This window comes from Erigeron canadensis, chromosome 1 (assembly GCF_010389155.1).
Source record: "Erigeron canadensis isolate Cc75 chromosome 1, C_canadensis_v1, whole genome shotgun sequence".
Taxonomy (NCBI): Eukaryota; Viridiplantae; Streptophyta; class Magnoliopsida; order Asterales; family Asteraceae; genus Erigeron; species Erigeron canadensis.
The window spans coordinates 51,842,550-51,860,499 of record NC_057761.1 but is presented as its reverse complement, the minus strand read 5'-3'; the positions used below and the strand labels follow the sequence as shown (position 1 = coordinate 51,860,499).

Genomic DNA, 17,950 nt, shown 5'->3' with positions numbered 1-17,950 from the left:
AGTCAGTTGATATAACCTTCATTGTCAATTAATTGAAAGTTTTATTTATTTATGGTGACTAAAAAAGCAGAATAAAAGGACACGTACATATCACTCATATAAAGTGTCACATGTCGAACAAAAGAATCATTAATCCTGTTATAGTTTATTGGTAGTTATTATAATTATTATAATAAGTATTAATTTTGGACATAAATCTATTAATAATCATTTTTAATTACTTTTTAAATAAATCACAACCTCGTGATTTTAGCTATATGTAAAAGAGAGCAGTAGCCATATTAAGTCATATTCTCGATCAAAGATCAACTGATCAAGCATCACACACTTTATGTTCCCCTGTAATAATTTCTTATAAGAACATGCATTAATATCTCATTAAAGTTGAAAGGCACATTCGATTATATATAAACACTAGCATGGTGCTCGCGTAAATGCGGCGGCGGTGGCGGTAATGTGCTGATGATTGGTGGTGGTGACGGATAGTGGTGACGATGAACAATGTAGTCTATTGGTATAAATTTATTTAGTATAATGATTAGTGTAATTATTTAAAGAATTGAGGGATTAGTGGTGTAATTTATTTCATTATGAGTATTTTAGGTATATTAATGGAAAAATAACTAATAGTGAAAAAAGAAGAAGTTGATTTAAAGAAAGAATAAGGGTATTTTAGTAATATTGCATAGAGTAATTTTCAATATTACCATAAATAAAATGAGCTATTTCCTTTATATATAGGTATAGATAATATTTCCCATCACGAAATGAGTTTTAAACTCAAAATTTCTCATTTCACATGTCTGTCTAAAAGTTATATCGCCTTCACGGCTTCGCGCTAAAATTACAGTGCAATAGAGGCAACTTTTACAACTTTAACGTATCATTTCCCCAATACTATATATCACATAAACTTCGTATAAAAACTTAAAAGCATAGTTTAGTCGCATTACTCGAAAAAAGGAAAGGTAAGACTTCCATTAATTTCCCAATTCCAACTATATATCTATATGCCAATTTAGACTCAAACTCGCATGGCATGTCAAATGGGTTGGTGGGTTGATGAGTCAAATGAGTTCGTAGGTTGACGGATTGATTACAGGTTATAGGGGTTGTGGGTTGGTGGGTAGATATTAGGTCAAATGGGCCATGGGTTGGCGGTCAAATGGATTGGTGGGTCGACCTATTAAAAAAATGTTATATAAATTTAAATTATTTTCAGGTTGGCAGGTCAACCTGTTAACCCAAAAGGTCAACCCGAACCCAACCTGAAAAAAATCAAGTTAGTGGGTTAACATGTTTGTAGGTATAGATTTCACAACCCTAACTTGATTTTTTAGGGTTGGGTCAAGATTGATAATCTTAATAACTAGTCTATAGCATAAGTAAATAACATAACTTATGTTTCTTAGTTCAAAATTTCAAATACATATAAACACACAAATAGCGATTTTTATATACCATAATGAAGACGATGGGAGAGCTGCTTAATTATTTCATCTCCATGAACGAAACCTTAACAATAGAATTAAGTGTTAAACTTGCACATACATTTCCCATATTACAACATTAATTTGTTTAATAATCACTGGATATCAAGGGGCAATGATGCAGTCAGCAAGTTTTATCGACATGTTTCATTGGCTTCCATTGGCTTTTTATAGTATGTGTCTTGGCAAAGTGAATTGACAAGTTAAATTGGTTATATTTGGCCGATTGTGTCAAGAATTGACATCAAAAGTTAGCACACAAGATTGATTTTTTTTTAAAATTTTTTTCTCTTTTGTTTGGGCACCATTTGGCTTTTTTCGCAGCTACACCATCAAATTTGGCTTTTTGTTTTTACAAAAGTTGGCAAATTATTTCAGTGCTACATGGCATGATTTTATTGGCCTAATAACCACAACAGTTTTGTGAGCATCAAAGCCACATCCATCATCAAAATTAAAATGAAACAAGATATTGAATTAAAAACATTAATTAAACAATGGAAAAATAATCCGTACTGTAAACTTTACCTAAACTTGATAATGTCACTTTAAAAAAAGTTACAAATTAAACCTTTGAATTTGATACTGCTCACACCAGTATTTGAATCCAAAAACTCCACCATATAATAATCCATTGATCGATGATTAGTTGTTTGGATGTTAATAGTATATAAGTTCACCCTTTAGAAAAAAAATATATATTTAAATAGATATAAAATGCAAATTACAAATAGGCTAATCATATTCGGTTGCTAAAACTAATGATACATGACTAGAGTTTTTTACACAAATCATGACTACATAATAAATTAATATTAATATTAATAATTATAATAATTATTATTTATGAATAGTAATAGTAATATATTATATTATTTATATATAAATGAGCCTAGTCCTACATGAGTACATGCATATTTGTCTAAGGGGTGGGTAAATACCAATCAACGTGTCTTTTTAGGTAATATTTTAACAAATTCGACCATTTTTCGTTTATCACCCCACTTTTGAAAGATATGAGAAAGCATGGCAAAGAAGTAAGCAAGTGAACACATGATTCGTGACAAAATATCTGCAATCCAATCTCTGTATGTCTTCTTAGGATGATGCATTCGATCTGATTGTAATAGAACCCGATAAATTGCCTCTGTCAAAGCAAAATAGGTGACCGGGTCACTTTCTTCAGGGAGTATGCCTTGTTCTGTGAGCGATACAATATCGTATGCACCCGTTGTCACAGGTACCCCTAGATAGCTACATATTTTGATTCGAGCATTTAGTCTTTCCATGGGTTGTAACTTATCACCATGTGTAAGGATTAAGATTGGGTCTGCATCTGATATTCATTGATAGGTACAAGTGAATCAATATATGAGTAATTACTGAAGCACATAATTGTATGATGTATTCTTGTTCACTTATATATTATAAAAAAGGAAAAGTGAATATAAAACTGTCTGGCATCTAAGCTTAGGTGTGAAATTCCTCAAATACTAATTGTTTAATATTTTTTTGTTTAATGAATAAATGTTTGGCCCCCATAAATTTTATGGATTAAAAATTAGTATGTGATTGTTCCACACTTAAGCTTAAGTACCTAACAGCCTTTATATACCATCCCCATATAAAAATACAAATTTTTTCGAAAGACAATAAAGTTTTACATCATTAATTTTCATGAAAAAAAACTTACAATATAAGTTTTAAATCCCAATTTAAAACCTCCCATACCTCCACACCAATCTTCAATAAATTAATATAAAGATGGCATTGCAATAAGCCAATAAGTGTTGAAGAATATTGATGCATTGCAATAATAGAAGCTAATAATAATGCACATATAGTTAGACTTACTTGATGTCCTCATTGAGGGCCAATGAAAGAGTGATTTAACAGCCACAAGTGGCTTAAAATCCCCGCCACAAAAAAACGCCTTGTAAACATCGGTCAAGTCGACCACCACCATCGCATAGTTAACTTTCCGTCTCACAAATCCATCCGAAGCACAATTTAAACTCATCAAGTCCACATCATCCTCACCAAAACGACATCGTTCATTGTGACACACTCCTTGACTCATCCACCTTGTTACCTCTATTAAACCTTCTTCCATTTGATTCAAATCTAGTCCCCTTGAATCGTATATGCAAAACCCGTTTCGTGGTGATCGTAACACGTTATGTTCTTCTAAAATCATTGTTGGATGACTCGACGATTCATCTACAATCAATGTACATTTCAAAAATATATTACCTTTTTTTTCTAGCTTATTGCATATTCAATTACGTAAGCTTAGATTGATTTGCTCGTACATTTAAGAAGTTCAGGCTTAATGGTCTTTAAAGCTTTAAATAAACAATAAAGTAAATTAGAATTAGTCGAAACATGACCTTATAATCTATAAATCTATATATAATGAATGAGTCAATAGTTTTTTTGTTTTTGTTTTACCTTTTCTAAACGACACCCAAAAGTAAAAACAAAACAAAAAGTTACAAGTAGTAATTGCGACAGATGTACACGTGTGCCTTGTGGTGTAACTACATGAACTGAGATCCGGTTATATACTGTTCGTTACTACTTCGTTTAACATAACAATAATAATAATCTATCTTATATCTATATGACTATTTATATCTATACTACTTTTATATCATAAAGTAAATAAGGTTTTTCAATTTTTAATTTCAACAATATATATTTATACTATATTATAAAGTAAATAAGGTTTCAATTTTCAACTTTCAATTGAGGAAAATGAATACATGGCTATCATGTACCTAAGTTTGGATGTAAAACCTCACACATATGAATTTTTTAATATTTGTTGTAAAAGAAATAAATCACGTGACCCCATAAATTTTATGGTTTAAAAAAGTGTCACATGAGAAGTTCTATACCAAAGCTTAGATACATGATAGCCACATATTCTCTTCCCTCCTTTCAATATCAACAATGTAACACATGATAACGTACCATACATTAATGCCCCACAAGGCCACAACTTTCAACTTTTATATTCATCTCTCTCTCTTCAAATTTCAACCATTCATTTTTTTTCTCTCCTCCATAGATCATTGTATTCCTCTAATTCATTCAAAATCTTTTATTTCAAAAACCATAATCGATAAATCATAAAAATTATACGGGTGTTCTTAAAATTTCATTCTCTTTCATTAAAGATGTCATTCGATATACGTTCGACAAACTTTTTAATCCAAAGGCGGGCTCTATGCCCTATCAACCCACCATCTCACTACCGCAAAGCACAGGTACCGTTCTCGTTATTATCAATTGGTGATATTATATATTTTTTTAACGACATTCTATGTACTCATACTCATACATTACAGGTTTGCCTGAAAACAGGACTCTCGAAAAACCCTATATTAATTAGTAATATTCATTTGTTACTAGTTTTTTAAAAAAGAGATGATAAATGTACTACAAGTTTTGATAGATTTACCACGATGTATAAGTTTTATAGCAAACTGTACAAATAGATAATGCATGAATATAATAAAACTATCAAAATATATGGTACAAATATCACCTCTTTTTTTAAATGTAGTACTTGTCAAACAGATCACTTAATTTAACGACGGAATGTCTTTATATTTTCTTAATTAATGCATGTCAAATACTTGGGCAAAATGAGCTCATTACGTGTGATAATAATTAAACTAACCAAAACACTACATGTTTGATTACTTGCCTTGATGAAAAGAAAATTACAGTATTAGAAAAATAAATTAAGGAGGTAAAAGAGTAAGTCATTAAACCGTAAAAAATGTAAGTCGGTTAATAACTTGTGGATGTCGGCTAGAAAACAGAAAATAACAAAAATATATATATATATGTTCAAAAATGATGTATATATATAACAACAAAAGAAACTCAAAAGATAGATATAGTATGGAATGGATAAGTTATATATGAAGAAGAACATACTTGAAGTTTGAGCAAAGGGAATGAGTCCACTTCTGCCAAGAACACTATACATAAGATTAACAAGCGAGCTTTTACCCGACCCTGACAACCCGACCAGCAAAACAGTTATAACCGGTGATATATCCATGTCTTCTTTTTTTAGCCCACCAATTGGAAACCAAAAATCACCAGATTTATACACCATAAGCTTATGTTTAAGCTCATCAACTCCAATTTCACTTATCATACATAGTCTCTCCATTTCTCTAAGTACTTTTAGTATGGGTGATGATAATGATGATGTTTTTTCAAGAGATGTTAAATCTTGAATTGATTTCCACCAATAGGATTGTGATGATTGGTCATTTTTTTGGAGAGTAGTAGAGTTGTAGGGTGATGTAGTCATTGGGTGGGTTCTTTTGAAATGAGGATGAATATGTTTTAAATGTTTGTTTCAGACTTTCAGTATAGTAATATATCATGTCAAAAAATACATAGTACCAGTGTACCACCACTATTTATTATGTTTTGGATTGTTGGAATATTTTTGAAATTTTGGATTGTATGTGTGCGGCTACAAATATTTGAAATTAGGACCAAGGTTATCTTTTTTGTTGTGTTTGTTGGGCTTCGGAAGGACCTTTCATTTTACATACCAAACTACTTGATTTTACGGTTTGAAATTTGAATAATTATCTTTGTAATTAGATGCTCATGTACAACATTTTTATAAGAATATTAGTCTTTACTTTTTAGACTTGTATCTAGGCCTGGTAACGAACATAATGTTTGAGAATAGTTCATGACATTTTTTGGTGGGGAGTTAAATGATAGTAATTTTTAGACTTGTATCTAGGCCTGGTAACGAACATAATGTTTGCGAATAGTTCATGACATTTTTTGGTGGGGAGTTAAAACAATATTACTATTATATCATGTCAAAATATATAGTACCAGTGTACCACCACTATATATATATATATATATAACAAGATATAAGATAATGAGAAAGAAAGAAATGAATGTTTGGGGGGAAAAATGGATAAATACAAGTAGTTGTCCTTTGACTCGACTATTCATAAGGCCTTACGTAGTTACGTGCCAAAATCTCGACCGTTGTTTTTGATGTTACAATGGCATGTACTATATTCTTTGATTTTGATGGAATGGCGCCAATGGTGTACTAGTATATACTATAGTAGATTAATTAAGTTCGTAGATACAAGCTAGTGTTTTAAAATATACGGAATGAACTATAGTGAAACTTAATTGGATTGCGAGTATGTATGTTTTGTGAGTAGCTATTATAGACTAGCAATTTTGGTGGTTTCTTGCCGTGACGGCTCGATCAAATCAGAGGCCTAAATCAAGTTCTTATTCTTGGAGCCTTTTTTAAATAACAAAACTATTGATATTCTAAATTGAGTTTATTTCAAACACTAATTAATTTAAAATAATAAATCACTCCTAATCGATAGAATTGTTATTTCATTTAATCTTTCATATAAGTTGAGCTTTTAAAAATTTGTATCCGAAACAACTATCACCTAATTGATAAAACTTAAGTTCTCTAATTCTCATTACTAAATAGTCATATGCATAACTAGAAAAATATGAGGCTTTCAGATACTTGGGGCCTAAAGTCTTTACTTCACTTTCTTTACCCTTGAGCTACTACTGGTTTCTCGTGGGAATAGGCGAATAGCAATGGTCGATAGTGGTGTAAAAGAAAGTAATGTGACATATTCTAGTGGCAATTTTGAGATTCAAAATAGGTAGGAACCACTATAATATGTATCTAATTAATAGATAATTAATAACAATAATACAAACCAACAAATGAACACTTTGATCAATAGTTTTAGGGGTTTGCTAAATACAGCTCTTGCTGTGTTTAAGGTGCATAAATTGTTTGTATATTTACAATGAAAATTAGAGGGCGGACTTTTAATATGGAAGGTACAAGTTTTTTTATGCACGTTAAATACAGCCCTAACATTTCCCATAGTTTTATCTCATGTACAGTAATTTATTACCAACTTACAATATTATATAAATCTAAATACAACTTTACACGTTTTATGGAATTTAAATTTCTTTTATAAGTTTAATTTAATAGCTTAATGGTGGCTTAACTCGCACGACTAGACTCATCCAGCATAAATTTTGGCTCTTCGACATTATTATTATCATTTATACCAAAGCTCTACTTCTTTTTTAGCTAGAATGCAATATGATAGAGGACAAAAAAAGATAGTACAACTTATGGAATGATTTGGAATATCACGAAATACATGATCACCGTAGATTGATTAACGGATTAAAAAACACAACTTTCAAAAATAAAATAACATGGAAATAAACTATAAATGATAACTACCATGACTTGTTGAATGCGGTTGTCGGTATCACCACAAGTTACATGTAAGAATAGGATGCCAATTATATGTAGAAAGTACGTATGATACACACGCACACATATATAGCATGCTTAAAGAATTAAAAAACATTAATTGTTTTCAAGTCGAGTTATTATCGATCTCAAAACTGGTCCTGAACATACAACTGACTCTTGAAATACTTGATGAATAGAGCTTGAACTTTAATGACTCAAGTGGTTTCGAGCTACCAAGCTTAGTTATAGGCTTATAGCATCGAGTTTTTTGAACTTTTGAAACTCATGTCTTTGTGGAAAACATTTTGTTGAAGTATTCAATATTAGAACTTTAGTTTATCAATATTTAAAAATCAACTCAGCCATGATTGTTCCCAATATCCATAGCTGTATCTTTGTGTTAGTGCCTATGTATAGAAGTGTAGACATCTACAACACTCCGTATCGAGAATCAATTTTCCTCGTACAACCTGTAATATCACCAGATCCAACGACATTATCATTTTCTCAATTAGTAAGGAATGATTGTTAATATTGAAGCTTCATTCAAAGATCTCGTCTTTTTGCGTCAACACACTCACACTTCAGCAACTCAAGCCTTGTCGTGTCAATACTTTCCATTGAGCCTATTTACAGGAGACAAAACTAGAGATGTAAGATCATTTGCAAGATCATATCGCCAAGTTATCTTACTATCCTATTCATCAATCAAAATGCATTGTATGAGTCGAAAGTACAAAACAAAGAGATTAACTCAGCTTAACAACATTATGATCCTACCCACTCTCTCACCTGTTTTGATTTATCGGTAATTAGTTTAGGAGGGCAAAATCATATGAACCTATGACCGGGATCATAAGTCTACTACTATTTTAATCACACGAAAATAAAAAACTACAAAAAATATGCTAGAAATATGAATTACCACATGATAAAAACAAAATCAAATCCACTCCGGTACACAAGAAAATCAATAACATCTGTAAGACTGTAACTATACCCATGACTACAGGAAAAACCATAAATATCACCATATTACAATATGGCATAGATTCAACGGTCCTATTAATTTACACTCGTCCCATTAATAGCAAAATAAATGCCCCGAACCCATAAACCTCAAACGAAATACACATTCACAAAAAAAGGAACCATACATCCATATCACCTCGAACATTGTTCCAAAACATTCAACTACTCGAGGTAAAAAACAAAACAATTTACCCCCCCCCCCCCCCCCCCCCCCCCCAACCCGACCCCCTCACACAGCAGACCTTCCAGTAAACAAGTAAATAAACCCATCCCCGTCAACCCGTCATTTATTGTACGTGAACCACCATAATATGATGTAACCCCACTACACCTGACCTGACCCGACTTGACCTTTAAACCGACCTGACACCGACATACTTCCGTCTTGTGCTGCATAACCCCCCTGCACATCCAGATTGAAACCCTCAGCGTTCTACTCATGTTATCCCTTTACCTAATAATCAGAATACATTTATGAAAGATAAACCGATGAGACTCTAATTACCTTCAGCCATTAAAATTGAACCCACCGGATGGAACCTGAACATCCGGTCCTCCAAAGTTGAACCCAGGCTGTGCACCATCGATCACTGTCTCCTCTTCCTCTTCCAACCAATATGTCTCAAGAATCTTAACAGCTTTCTCATAGATTTCATTATTGTCATGACTCTGCAAGTTCTCAATCTTTTCTAACCCCTCTGCATCGTCTATCAGCTGAGCATATATATTTACATCTCCAGTGTTTCCTGAGTTTTTCTCAACTTCACCAACCTTCAAGATGTTTTCGAGTCCTTCTAAACTCACAGTCACGATCCTTGGGTCAGGACACACAAGGAGATCACATAATGGTTTGATACAGCCCTGACTCACCAAGTACCTAGGTATTATAGTGAAGTTGTAAGCCTTAAGATAGATTTATAATGTAAAATTAGAGTTTTATAAAGATGTAAAAGGATAACATAACACACTTGATTTGTTCATTGCTGCCACCAGAAGTGGCATTCGATATTGCCCATGCAGCCTCTTTCTTTATATCAAATTCAGCAGTCTGGAGCAGATTGACTAGAGGACCAATTAATCCAGCCTCAATTACCGACTGATGTTATACAAAGAACATTGAATCAGTACAGATAATTCTACTCATGGAAAAATGCATTGAAACAGTTCAGGCCAAAACAAAATATTTTGCGTTAGGTGAAACGAATCAGGTTAGGTTGACCCAAAACAACTTCTCAAAATATATAAATTCCTTTTTAGCAGCAACTAATGAGTCAGATATGATTTACATACATTATAATATTTCAATAGCACCTATAGTTTCAGAAAGAAATGAGTTAATAGGATTAAGGCTTGCAAAATACACTTTTGTCATACTATGACATCTATGACCCATTTTGAGTTTCAGGTATCTGTTTGACCCACTTAAGATATACCATAACCATATCGACTCATTTATAGTAATTGAACCAAACTCCCTACTTCAGAAAATAGCTAAAAGCAGGACAGGTAAGTTATGAAGAATATTCTATTTGTAATGATAGCAACGGTAAATATTCTGCGAAAGTTGAGTTGTATATCTATTTAGTTACCTGTATTTGTTCTTTGTTTCCAGCAGTGATGTTGGAGATGGTCCAGCAGGCTTCTTTCTTAATGCTCTTTTTATGGTTATGAGTCAACAAGCTCAGCAAGCACGGAAGTGCACCATGTTCAATAATACACTGCATAGAGCATACCGTTATCCAGAATACACATCACCTCTTCTGCTAAACTAAAAGACTAAACTTCTGCAACAATTCTTAATTTTGTGGTAATATGGGAACCATTTTCAGTATGACAAAAATGGCTTGCAAGGGAAAACATAAAAAAAACCACAGTGCTTCATTCTCTTGATTACAAAAAACGTATTTTATGGGCAGCCACATATTGAACAATATAATTTTCCAATTAACATTTGAACTTGTAGTTGGTAGACTTGAAACTGTTAAGAGTAAATAGAACTGTAGCAGGAATGCAAGTTCATGAATGAAAGTCCCCCAAATAAATATTGAGATATAAAAATCTATAGTAGTTTTTAGACAAGATCATATAAAAATCAAAACCATATTAATTCATCATTAAGGTTTGTAGAATACTCTAGTCATTATTCATCACAGTGTAAGAATGTATCCTACCATGTCTCTACCTATATTTGTATTAGGATTTTGAACCACTAATAATTAGTTTGGTTACGTACAATTCAGAAATCCAATATTTCATTTTAACTTAAAACATTGGCCCACAGATGAAGGTCACAGATTCAAATCTTGCCAAAGGCAAGTGTAGAAACTATATCTTGTGATCTATGTGTGAGAATATTGAGTCACCGGGCATGAGTTCGATGCGGTGTGTAATCTGGGTACCAAGACGGTACATGGTACCAGAGGGTTCCCACCCATTTACCCTTTTTTTAACAGCCTTTAGTTTTTAGTCTTATATCTTCTAACATATATTGCAATCAATATTTACTTAAACAAAAAATCATACTTAATCATACAACTAGCACGCTTGTACCTGAGTTTGGAGATCATCACCAGTCACAATGTTCCCAACAGTTCGAAGTGCGGGAATCAGTACCGAGGGAGATGGGTGACTAAAAAATTATATTAAAACAGTTATTAAAATCTGAATGATATAGAAAATATTAGTTATCCTCATAAACCACACAACTCACAGGAGGAGCTCAACAAGACGTCTGCAGACACCAGCTTCAATCACAGCTTGAATTTTGTCATTTGTACCATCAGACAGATAAGAGAGAGCCCAACATGCGTCAGTCAAGACCTCTTCATCATTCGAATGAACAAGGCGCTCAAGGGCAGGAAGTGCTGGTCTGGTCTGCAAATCAAAGAGTTCAGATTCTTCAACCACAGAATGTCGACCCTCCCAACCAAAAACAAAAGCAATAACTTTAAGTGTGGATAATTCAACTTAGTTACTTGTGTTAACGTTGATTTGGGTTAATTATCAATCTCAAAAGTGTCAAATGAAAAGAGAAAAAAAAAAAGAGAGAGAGACTGGGGGGGGGCAAAATAATAAAAGCCAAGGGTCAAATGCATGCTACCACTAAATCATTTTAGTCACTGGTTTTAATTATACTTGACTTACGATATACACATTTCACGAAATAGATAATCATACTTGACTTACGATATACACATTGTTTTTTATCTCATGCTTTCAAGGGATGATCATTTGACGAAATAGATAGAAGATGGGAAAAAGAACCCTCCAAGTCAACCCACCTCACTTAAAGTTGTTACAAATCGGCCTAGTTTTATCCAAACCTGTTTGACCCGTTAACCACCCATCTTGCCAACCCTATATAAATGCATATGTATAACAAAAAGACTGGTAAGCAACCTCTTCAAATGCAGGTTGTGGTTTTCCACGGCAGAAGTTTGAAAGTGTCCATGTGGCATTTCTCAGCATGGAAAGCTTAGCATGCTCATTCAACTGAGCCAGCAAGGGAAGCAAAGCACCTTGGCCAAGAACAAGATCACGACACCTGGGGGAATCACCAGCAACATTTCCCAATGCCCAAACAGCCTATGCAACAAAACATGGTTGTATATTAGAAAAAAGAATCTCCACGACTCCACCTTTTACAAGTAAATATTAGTATCCACAAACTACCTGCTCGCGCACATCATCACTTGGAGAAGCAAGAAGTTTGACAAAAATTGGAACTGCTCCATGATCAATGACAACTTTCGTGTTCTCAGAAGTTCCAGAAGCAATGTTTGTGAGTGCCCAAGCAGCTTCAAACTGTCAAACTCAAAAGTTCCAAGATTTAGTTAAAAGTAAGCAAACAAATAGAAATATACCATCCACCATATGAATGTGATGCTGACCTGGAGCTGTGGGAAATCCTCTCTCATCAAGAACTCGACAAAGCGAGGTACCACACCAGACTGTATAACTTCCTCAATTGGCGGGCTCCGTTCTGAAAAACAGCATTTAGTAAGTTCCACATTTGAAGGTCAACCAAAATTGCTTCTTACATAAGAACACATACTAGAAAACAAAAACTGGTACCTATTGAAAGCAATTTACGAAACTGGGTAGTTGCTTCCAGCTGCATATTGTTATCAGTCGAATATACTCCAGCAACCATAGAAGGAAGACTCTCTAACTGTAAGACCATCATCATTTTAACAATTTAAATGACAGACTAAACAATGTATCTATGTTATACACAAACAATTTCTCATAGTATCCTATGACATCTAGTTGATGATTGGGTGGTTGATCTCTATAGCACAAAGTTAGAATAGGAACCACTGTCTTATTATAAATAGCCACTAGGCATCGTCAAAAGATTAATAAACAAACTGTATATGTTCCATGTACGTAATTTTATCCTATAAGGAGTTCATTTATGCAGAAAAAAAATACTGTATTACAACTAGTTACCAGGCTTTAGACAAGTAACGATATTCAAATCACCATTTGTACCAAAGAGGCAAAGAGAAGCATTTGTATGCACAGTTTCAAACTACAATCATCACCGTTGAGGTGAATGTAGGCTTAGGGACGCTCAACAGATAATCATAAAAGTAAGAAAGTTGTAACAGAGAGAATTTATTCAAGGTGTTGGAAAAGGCAACGAAATAGCTACAACTTTTCAGGAGAAACTTCCCTTCATCCTTGCAAGAATTACGAACAAATAAACTTTAATCCAAAGATAACTTCACACGCACATCATCTATGTTGCAGATGTCTCGTAAATATTATGAACTGCAACTTTTTAAACGTAAATACTTCTTTTCTATTGTCAAAATAAAATAAACCTATATGATTATTTCCACACATTTAAACACTTATTCACAATCCATGCATATTCAAAACTTAAAGGCTTGTAAATATAACATTAATACAGCTGTCCACGTACTCGAAATATAATCATAGTGGGATATATTGATTGTAAAAGGTCACAAATTCAAGTTTGTAAATTTGTATCCAACTCTACTCTTTACAGATAACAAAAGGTAGAACAGACCAGAAATCCCACACACAATTACAAATCACCAAAACAGTCTCAATCCTCAAACCTGGTTGATAAACACTAGAGAGAAACTAAAGCGTAATGAACACTTATCAATAGATAGAATAAGCATAGAAAGTAAATAATTAAAACATCTTTCTAATTAAATATTACTGTTCAATCATATGCATCAGATGCCACTAGTTATATGGTAAAACTATTTACAACTCTCAAACTAATCATACATTGCAACACAGTTGTATTACTTCACCTTAAAGTAGTACAAACACAAACGTAAACAGCTACAGATCTCTAAACCTAGTAACTCCTAGTTAAGAAAAAACCATGTCATTTACACGGACATAACTAAGGTAACTAATGATCACCGTGATCCTTCAACTAATTGCACAGAACCATACACGATGAAATTACACTAGGAACTCTACATTGATTAATTTAACACAAGTAAAGACAATTAACTCACAATCTCCTAGTTTCCAAGTTATGAAATAAACTAGGCATTGTTAGTTGTTGGAATTCAACTGGTAACACGCATACACATAACACAAGCATTGTGAACTTATAAACTAATTAGCGTGCACCTACTCTATAACATCGAACAAACTAGTAACTATGGCCTTATAATCTTCGTATGCCACTAAGATGATGACTGACAAATATATACATACGGATACACACACACAGTGTATAATAAAATCTATAATTTAAACTAACTATGCACCTAAAATCACATAAACCTAATATCTATAATGATCCTTCAAACTAACTATGCACCTAAAATCACATAAACCTAGTGTATAATAATATCTATAATTTAAACTTCATATCCTAACCTATTTCCAAAACAAAGCTCGATAAATCCGATATCACTCCACGTCATTCATATATACATACGGACACACAGTCACACACACATATAAACAAAATACATATAAAAAACATGAAAAATAAGTAATCATCAATCAAATCGGAAACTAAAATAAACCTTTTTCTCAGTGGTGGTAGTAACGGCCGGAGCACCACCAGCAGACAACGGTTGAGACGCCGGAACTACTTGACGCTTCTTAAGCAAGTTTTCTTCTCTCTTATTCTTCCGGATCTCAACCATATTATCTTCTCTTCGCCGCCGTCCTTCTTCCGCATCCACGGCGACTTTGTAACGGTTCCGGCGAACCTCCGTCCGAGCGCTAGGTCTCAAAGACATGATGATCTGATTGCTGATTTAATTATTCAAGTATAAATCAAACCCTAAGTAAATTTATTCATCTTCATATGAAATATTAAATTAATAATTAAAAAAATATTTACCAATAAAATTGAACTGTGTGTGTATATATATACACATAATACACACACTATGAAGACATACAGACACACATATACATATACCGTATAATAATATGTGTATATACATACCTGGAGAAAGAGGATTTTACTTCTGGAGTCTTTTTTCTTCACTTTTCTTTTGTTTGACACTTTAAAGACTTTGATTTGAATAAATACCAGGAAATTTTATGGAAGTTGCATTTATTGATTTGGGTCCTTCAACTTTGTAAATTTTTATATCTGTGGTTTTTAAGTTGAGTTTTTAATATTTTACTAGATTTTAGATTCATATCTAATACTAGATACAGGATTTACGATATTATCAATATTAGATGTTTATACATTTAATTCATGAAAACTTATAATTTTGAACATATACGGTTCTAAGTGTTATACATTCAGTTTCGTCACTGTCATTATTGGCTGAGACATATTGATTGAATTGTTTGTCGTATTCATTTCATAAGGCATATGCTACAATAATTTCTCTACTATAAAATTTTTGAAACCATTTATACTCATAGTTTGATATTATTATTAAAGATAATTAGGAATTAATATATATAAACAAATTGAGCGATTTAATTGGTTAATAAGTTATTAGTTCATCTGTCTTATAGTATGTATAAAGATAATATTAAGATAAGACAGGGTAATGATAGGATTATTGTTGATTATTTATGATACTTAATAAAACTTAATCATGAGATTACGAGATAAAATTTCAATATTAAATTATGAGATTACGAGATAATGTTCAGGGAATGTTTGGTCTATCTTTTATTTTTTTAGCTTATGCTTATGTTTTATAAGTGGTTTGTGGCTTTTTATAAAAAGTTCATTATTTATTCTTTTAGTGTTTGGATTAGCTTTCGGTTTTTGAAAAGAAAAAAGAGAGAAACATTTGGCTTTTGTTATAAAAGCTATGTTTTTTGGCTTCTTAAAAAAATGACTTTTATAAGCTAAAAAGATTTAACCTAAAAAGTGAAAAAAATAAGTTAGGCCAAACACCCCCTCAATAGATTAACTATAACATTAGTAAAATAATTTAATTAACTAATATTGTTTAATTGACTTTTGGAGGCCAATGAGACCGCTAAACCTCAAGATCTTTTCTCGTGATGGTAGCCTATCTTGATAGTTGGATATCGAAATTCTTTATTGGTTTCTCTTACTTTGTAACTTTAATGTGGTTCTTATAATCTTATGGAGCTTCATTTGACGACCCCAGCTTTTGATGGGTTTCATGCTTGCATATGTCTTGGCAATTTGTTAATCTATTATGTACAATAGTGGTTATAAAATTTGGCGTTTTAAGGTACAGTTTATGAAATATAATGTCAACGTAGTTGATATATAGTTGTATAACTTTTTGGGATTAGTTTCTTGGAATGTAACTATCTTTGACCGAATGTCTATAGTAGGAAAAAACTAAAGTTGTGTGTATTGTATGTAAGTAACTCGAAAAAATGTTTATTGTATGTAAGAAAACATACGTGGCAACCATATACAGGTGTCACTTGTCAGATTTTAATTGGTTGAAACGAAATTCTTACATACAATAAATATTATTTCAAGTTGTTTACATACAATACACACAACTTTAGTTATTTCCTACTATAGACATTCGTTCAAAGTTTCTTACATTACAGGAAACTAATTCCTAACTTTTTTCAAAAAATAAACGTTCCAACTATTGAAACCTTAAAAGTCATGTATGTTATTATACGAATTATATGGTTAATGATTATGTATATACGATGTGCCTTATAATACGAATCTGGTTTGAATCAAATTAAAAGTTTCCAACATTAATCTTAGTTTAAGTTAATGTTGCAAGCTAGGACGTACCCAAGTTTCACCAAAAAGCCAAGGCTAGATAGGGAAGACCAATAAGCCCAATTACGTAATCCAGTTATTGTTTTGGTCCAACCAAGAATCTAGGATCCATTACCCTGGCGGCCTGGCCTACTGCCATAGTACAAAACTCGTTTACTTTGAAGAAGACTCCGTATAATATTGTACGTGACATACCATTTTCGGTTCTTTGTCACGGAAATACGCAATACCGTTTTCTAGATGACAGGTTTAGCATTTGCAACTAACATGATCTCTTTTGTGCTATTTTCTTGTATTATATACACTCAAAACATTTATAAGACTTATATGATCCTCTTTCATATATAAGCAACATCGATCGAGCATTGTTGTATAATTTAAACCCGTCCTCTTTGCTTTCCTAAAGAAGGTTGTAGTTTTGTTTTAATAATTAAATTGTTCTATTATATAGGATTAAGAAAGGATCACGTACATATATAGATCGAGAAGGTGAGGTGATTCATGGTGAAGTATCTATTAATGAGAGACCAAGTCATGTAAATGTAACACCCAATATTGTTTATCATAGTCTTTTGAGTCTTAATACCTTGACGGTGTATAAAGAGGTTGAACCCTTGACTTTTGTCTCCAAAAACAAAAGTGTTAACCACTAAATCCAACCAACTCTTTAGTTAGTACTAGTAAATAGTACAACTGTAAAAAAACTTTCTTATATACAGGTCTAATATATACGTATATCCGAAGCTCGAGCTAGTAAATAGTAGGTGGCCGGAATTGCTTTCGTAGTTCGACGACGAAGAGACAAATATTAATTTGCTAGCTATATTTATCTACTTGATATTTTGGATACTATTCTAATTACATTATAAAGCATTTGCTATCTTTATTTTTTCT

The 17,950-nt window shown here is 32.6% G+C and overlaps 2 protein-coding genes across 2 annotated transcripts; both read right to left on the bottom strand.

Moving 5' to 3' along the window:
- Positions 1 to 2,337: 2,337 nt before the first annotated feature.
- On the bottom strand, positions 2,338 to 5,918 carry LOC122610566. The gene is made up of 3 exons (XM_043783548.1): positions 5,442 to 5,918; positions 3,345 to 3,710; positions 2,338 to 2,826 (listed from the first exon to the last, which is right to left on the bottom strand). The coding sequence occupies exons 1-3, from the start codon at positions 5,824 to 5,826 to the stop codon at positions 2,435 to 2,437; spliced, it is 1,143 nt and encodes a 380-aa protein (XP_043639483.1). The 5' UTR covers positions 5,827 to 5,918; the 3' UTR covers positions 2,338 to 2,434.
- A 3,157-nt stretch (positions 5,919 to 9,075) lies between these two features.
- Positions 9,076 to 15,381, bottom strand: LOC122601762 (importin subunit alpha-2-like). The gene is made up of 12 exons (XM_043774503.1): positions 15,308 to 15,381; positions 14,877 to 15,108; positions 12,922 to 13,018; positions 12,738 to 12,829; positions 12,520 to 12,651; positions 12,247 to 12,432; positions 11,558 to 11,721; positions 11,398 to 11,476; positions 10,437 to 10,565; positions 9,816 to 9,943; positions 9,353 to 9,724; positions 9,076 to 9,250 (listed from the first exon to the last, which is right to left on the bottom strand). Exons 2-11 carry the CDS (start codon positions 15,093 to 15,095, stop codon positions 9,355 to 9,357), a joined length of 1,596 nt encoding a protein of 531 aa, XP_043630438.1. The 5' UTR covers positions 15,096 to 15,108; positions 15,308 to 15,381; the 3' UTR covers positions 9,076 to 9,250; positions 9,353 to 9,354.
- Between the last annotated feature and the right edge of the window lie 2,569 nt (positions 15,382 to 17,950).

Coding starts and splice junctions, on each gene's coding strand:
- LOC122610566 (XM_043783548.1), bottom strand. CDS start 5,826: ATGACTACATCACCCTACAACTCTACTACTCTCCAAAAAAATGACCAA. Junction 3,711..5,441: donor TCCCTTTGCTCAAACTTCAA/GTATGTTCTTCT, acceptor CATTGATTGTAG/ATGAATCGTCGAGTCATCCA. Junction 2,827..3,344: donor GCCCTCAATGAGGACATCAA/GTAAGTCTAACT, acceptor AATGAATATCAG/ATGCAGACCCAATCTTAATC.
- LOC122601762 (XM_043774503.1), bottom strand. CDS start 15,095: ATGTCTTTGAGACCTAGCGCTCGGACGGAGGTTCGCCGGAACCGTTAC. Junction 12,830..12,921: donor TCGTAAATTGCTTTCAATAG/GTACCAGTTTTT, acceptor GCTGTTTTTCAG/AACGGAGCCCGCCAATTGAG. Junction 12,433..12,519: donor GTGATGATGTGCGCGAGCAG/GTAGTTTGTGGA, acceptor TTTGTTGCATAG/GCTGTTTGGGCATTGGGAAA.